Genomic DNA, 5,859 nt, shown 5'->3' on the forward strand with positions numbered 1-5,859 from the left:
TTCCCAAAAAAACCCAATTATTTCTAGATATTAAATGGTATTTTCCAATGAAAAATGCAAATATTTCCCCCTTTTTCTAGACATTAAATGGTATTTTCCCCCCGTTTTCAAATAAATGGTATTTTCCAAAAAATCCCAAATATTTCCCCCCTTTTTCTAGACATTAAATGGAATTTTCCAAATATTTCCCCCCCATTTTTAGACATTCAATGGTATTTTCCAAATATTTGGTGGCAAATGTCAGAATTTGGGTGGGAAATCTAAGAATTTGGGTGGCAAATGTCAGAATTTGGGGAGCAAAACGGGGGGAAATCTCAGAATTTGGGTTGCAAATGTCAGAATTTGGGGGGCAAAAGAGAGGGAAATGTCAGAATTTGGGTGGCAAATGTCAGAATTTGGGGAGCAAAATGGGGGGAAATGTCAGGATTTGGGGGGGAAATGTCAGGATTTGGGGGGCAAAAGTTAGAATTTGGGGCAAATGTCAGAATTTGGGGGGCAAATGTCAGGATTTGGGGGGCAAAAGTTAGAATTTGGGGCAAATGTCAGAATTTGGGGGGCAAAAGAGAGGGAAATGTCAGAATTTGGGGGGCAAATGTCAGAATTTGGGGAGCAAAACGTAGGGAAATGTCAGGATTTGGGGGGCAAATGTCAGAATTTGGGGGCAAATGTCAGAATTTGGGGGGTAAAACGGGGGGAAATCTCAGAATTTGGGTGGCAAATGTCAGAATTTGGGGAGCAAAAGGGAGGGAAATCTCAGAATTTGGGGGGCAAAACGGGGGGAAATCTCAGAATTTGGGTGGCAAATGTCAGAATTTGGGGAGCATAAGGGAAGGAAATCTCAGAATCTGGGGGCAAATGTCAGAATTTGGGGGGCAAAACGGGGGGAAATCTCAGAATTTGGGTGGCAAATGTCAGAATTTGCGGGCAAATGTCAGAATTTGGGGGGCAAAACGGGGAAATCTCAGAATCTGGGTGGCAAATGTCAGAATTTGCTGGGAAATCTCAAAATTTGGGGGTCAAATTGGGGGAACATCTCAGAAACAGCTTGGCAAATGTCAGAATTTGCTGGGAAATCTCAGAATCTGGGCTGTTTTGGGGGTTCAATGCCCCCCAACAGAGGCAACACTGCGCAGCAAGAGAGGTAGATGGCGAGGGTAGATGGTGGCGGGTTCGAGGCCTGCGCATAAGTCCTCGGTCCTGGGTTCGAGTCATGCGCTTCCAACCGGCGCATTAAGTCCTTGGCAGTGGCGGGTTCGAGTCGTGCGCACTCACAAGAGGCGCATGAAGTCCTCAGAGGTGGCGAGTCACGGGTTCGAGTCGTGCGCTTCCAACATGCGCATGAAATGCTGGCCGTGGGTTCGAATCATGCGCATTAAATCCCTGGTTGTGGGTTCAAGTGATGCGCTTCCAAGGGGCGCATGGAGTCCTGGCCATGGGTTCAAGTCATGCGCTTCCAAAAGGCGCATGGAGTCCTGGCCATGGGTTCGAGTCATGCGCTTCCAAAAGGCGCATTGAGTCCTGGTGGTGGGTTCAAGTCATGCGCTCTCAAAAGGCGCATGGAGTCCTGGCCATGGGTTCGAGTTGTGTGCTTCTAAGGGGCGCATAAGTCCTTGGTTGTGGGTTCAAGTCATGCGCTTCCAAAAGGCGCATGGAGTCCTGGCCATGGGTTCGAGTTGTGCGCTCCCAAAAGGCGCATGAAGTCCTGGCCATGGGTTCGAGTTGTGTGCTTCTAAGGGGCGCATAAGTCCTCAGTCATGGGTTCGAGTTGTGCGCTCCCAAAAGGCGCATGGAGTCCTGGCCATGGGTTCGAGTTGTGCGCTTCCAACATGCGCATGCAGTAGTGGGTTTGAGTCACAGGCTTCCGATGGGCGCATGGAGTCCTGGCCATGGGTTCGAGTGGTGCGCTCCCAAAAGGCGCATGGAGTCCTGGCCATGGGTTCGAGTTGTGTGCTTCTAAGGGGCGCATGGAGTCCTGGCCATGGGTTCGAGTTGTGCGCTTCTAAGGGGCGCATGGAGTCCTGGCCATGGGTTCGAGTCGTGCGCTCCCAAAAGGCGCATGGAGTCCTGGCCATGGGTTCGAGTTGTGCGCTCCCAAAAGGCGCATGGAGTCCTGGCCATGGGTTCGAGTTGTGCGCTCCCAAAAGGCGCATGGAGTCCTGGCCATGGGTTCGAGTTGTGTGCTTCTAAGGGGCGCATGGAGTCCTGGCCATGGGTTCGAGTTGTGCGCTCCCAAAAGGCGCATGGAGTCCTGGCCATGGGTTCGAGTCACAGGCTTCCGATGGGCGCATGGAGTCCTGGCCATGGGTTCGAGTCGTGTGTTTCTAAGGGGCGCATTAAGTCGTCGGTCGTGGGTTCAAGTCATGCGCTTCCCAGGGGCTCATGAAGTCCTGGTCATGGGTTCAAGTGGCGCACTTCCAACGGGCGCATACGTCCTCGGCTGTGGGTTCAAGGCATGCCCTTCTGATGGATGCAGTGCTGGGCGACGGGTTCGAGCGATGCGCTTCCAACAGGCGCATAAGTCCTTGGTGGCCGTGGGTTCGAGTCACAGGCTTCCAAGGGGCGCATTAAGTCCATGTCGGTGGTGGGTTCAAGTCGTGCGCTTCCAACAGGCACATGAAATCCCGGTGGTGGGTTCGAATCATGCGCTTCCAGCAGGCGCATGAAATCCCTGGTTCAAGTCATGCGCTCCCAACCGCCCAATAACGTCGGTGGCGGGTCGTGGGTTCGAGTGATGCGCTTCCAAGGGGCGCATCGAGTCCTGGCCATGGGTTCAAGTTGCACATTTCCAACAGGCCCATCAAGTCGGTGGTGGGTTCAAGTCATGCGCTCCCAACCGCCCATTAACGTCCTCTGCAGTGGCGGGTCGTGGGTTCGAGTCATGCGCTTCCAAGGGGCGCATTAAGTCCTGGCCATGGGTTCAAGGTGCACATTTCCAAGGGGCGCATGAGTCCTCGGTTGTGGGTTCGACTCATGTACTTCCAAGGGGCACATTAAGTCCTGGCCATGGGTTCAAGCTGCACATTCCCAACAGGCCCATAAGTCCTCGGTTGTGGGTTCGAGTTGCGCCCTTCTGATGGATGCCTTAAGTCCCTGGCAGTGCTGAACATGGGTTCAAGTAACGCGCTTCTGACAGGTGCGTAAGTCCTTGGTTGTGGGTTCGAATGGTGCGCTCCCATTCAATCCCAGTCCTGGGTTCGAGTCATGCGCTTCCAAGTGGCCCATTAAGTCCTGGACATGGGTTCAAGTCACAGGCGCATAAGTCCTCAGTTGTGGGTTCGACTCATGCGCTCCCCACAGGCCTCTTAAATCCTCCGTTGTGGGTTCAAGTCATGCGCTTCCAAGGAGCCCATTAAGTCCTCGGTCCTGGGTGCAAGATGCGCACCTAAAGTCGGTGTTGGGTTCGAATCATGCCCTTCGGATGATCCCGGTCATGGGTTCGACTCATGCGCTCCCAGCAGACCCATCCAGTCCTGGCTATGGGTTCAAATTCCCAACAGCCACATTAAATCCTCGGTTGCGGGTTCGAGTCATGCGCTTGAAACAGGCGCATGAGTCCGGGCTGTGCACAAAAGTCCTCGGTTGCGGGTTCAAGTTGTGCGCTCCCAACACGCCCATTAAGTCCTGGCCATGGGTTCAAATTGCACCCTTCCCACAGGCACATCCGTCCTCACCGGGAGTGGGTTGCGGGTTCAAGTCCTTGGCCATGGGTTCAAATTGCGCCCATGAAACCCCAGTTGTGGCTTCGAGTTGTGCGCTCCCAACACGCCCACTAAGTCCTGGCCCTGGGTTCGAGTCACGCACTTCCAAGTGGCGCATGAACTCCTCGGCTGCGGGTTCAAATCTAATGGGCGCATGAAGTCCTCGGCCCTGGGTTCAAGTCGCACGCTCCCATTAAATCCCAGCTGCGGGTTCAAATCGCACGTTTCCAACAACCCCCTTAAATCCCAGCTGCGGGTTCGAGCCATGCGCTTCCAAGCGGCGCACAAGTCCTCGGTTGCGGGTTCAAATCACACCCTTCTAATGGGCGCATGAAGTCCTGGGTTCAAGTTGCACGCTCCCATTAAATCCCAGTTGCGGGTTCGAGCCATGCGCTCCCAAGCGGCGCATAAGTCCTCGGTTGCGGGTTCAAATCGCAAGCTTCTAATGGGCGCATGAAGTCCTCGGCCCTGGCCATGGGTTCAAATTGCGCCCATTAAACCCCAGTTGTGGGTTCAAGTTGTGCGCTCCCAACATGCCCTGGCCATGGGTTCGAGTCATGCGCTTCCAAGCGGCGCATAGGTCCTCGGTTGCGGGTTCAAATCGCACCCTTCTAAGGGGCGCATCAAGTTCTTGGCCATGGGTTCAGCTTGCGCACTCCCAACAAGTTGTGCGCTCCCAACATGCCCCTTAAGTCCTGGCCACAGGTTCGAGTCACGCACTTCCAAGTGGCGCATAAGTCCTCGGTTGCGGGTTCAAATCACACCCTTCTAATGGGCGCATGAAGTCCTTGCACGCTCCCATGAAGTCCCAGTGGCGGGTTCAAATGGCACATTTCCAACAACCCCGTGAATTCCCAAGCCATGCGCTTCCAGGTGGCGCACAAGTCCTCGGCGGCGGGTACAAGTCGTGCGCTCCCAACGTGCGCGTCCGGTCCTCGCACGGCGCCGGGTTCAAGTCCCGCCCCCTCCTCCCGCCCCGCCCCCCCGGGCCTTGGCCACCAGGTAGAGCACTATGTCCTGGTGCCCCGAAAAGGCCGCCATGTGCAATGCGCTCCAGCCGTCCCTGTTAGCCAATCGCACGTCGGCGCCGAAGCGCACCAATAGCTTCACCAGTTCCAGGTTCCCGTCGCTCACCGATTGGTGCAAAGCGGTTTGACCTTCGGGTCCGAAAGCGTTCACGTTGAATTCGCACGAGTTCATGGTGCGCAGGAGTGCGTGGACGGCGGCCGTGTTCCCCGCGCGCACGGCGTCCCGGAAGAGGCGCTCGCCGGGCGCGGGGGGCGGGGACAAGGGGGGCGGGGGAGAGGGGAGCTCGGCTTGGTTCATGGTGCGAGGATTGGTGCGCCGGGTGCGAGGAGTCGGAGGGTTCTGGGTTCGAGGATTAGTGCGCCGGGTGCGAGGAGTCGGAGGATTCTGGGTTCTGGGTGCGAGGATTTGGAGATTCTGGGTTCTGGGTTCGAGGATTAGTGCGCCAGGTGCGAGGAGTCGAAGGATTCCGGGTTCTGGGTTCTGGGTTCGAGGATTCGGAGTTTAGTGCGCCGGGTGCGAGGATTCGAAGCCTTCTGGGTTTGAGGATTTGGAGAATTCTGGGTTCCGGTTCTGGGTTCGAGGGTTTGGAGAATTCAGGGTTCTGGGTTCGAGGATTCGGAGTTTAGTGCGCCAGGTGCGAGGATTCGAAGGATTCTGGGTTCTGGGTGCGAGGATTAGTGCGCCGGGTGCGAGGAGTCAGAGGATTCTGGGTTCTGGGTTCGAGGATTAGTGCGCTGAGTGCGAGGATTTGGAGAATTCTGGGTTCTGGGTTCGAGGATTCGGAGTTTAGTGCGCTGGGTGCGAGGATTTGGAGAATTCTGGGTTGTGGCGCCGGGTTCGAGGATTCGGAGTTTAGTGCGCCGGGTGCGAGGATTCGAAGGATTCTGAGTTCTGGGTTCGAGGATTAGTGCGCCGGGTGCGAGGATTCGAAGGATTCCAGGTTCTGGGTTCGAGGATTAGTGCGCCGGGTGCGAGGATTCGAAGGGTTCTGGGTTCTGGGTTCGAGAATTCAGAGTTTAGTGCGCCGGGTGCAAGGATTTGAAGGATTCTGGGTTCGAGGATTAGTGCGCCGGGTGCGAGGAGTTGGAGGATTCTGGGTTCTGAGTTCGAGGATTAGTGCACCGGGTGCGAG

At 55.6% G+C, this 5,859-nt stretch overlaps 1 protein-coding gene across 1 annotated transcript; it reads right to left on the minus strand.

The window, feature by feature from the left end:
- Positions 1–4,649: 4,649 nt before the first annotated feature.
- On the minus strand, positions 4,650–5,075 carry NRARP (NOTCH regulated ankyrin repeat protein; the record flags this gene model as incomplete). Its single annotated transcript, XM_083520715.1, has 1 exon — positions 4,650–5,075. Exon 1 carries the CDS (start codon positions 5,022–5,024, stop codon positions 4,650–4,652), a length of 375 nt encoding a protein of 124 aa, XP_083376841.1. The 5' UTR covers positions 5,025–5,075.
- Between the last annotated feature and the right edge of the window lie 784 nt (positions 5,076–5,859).

This window comes from Podarcis liolepis, assembly GCF_965112155.1.
Source record: "Podarcis liolepis genome assembly, contig: HAP1_SCAFFOLD_104, whole genome shotgun sequence".
NCBI lineage: Eukaryota > Metazoa > Chordata > Lepidosauria > Squamata > Lacertidae > Podarcis > Podarcis liolepis.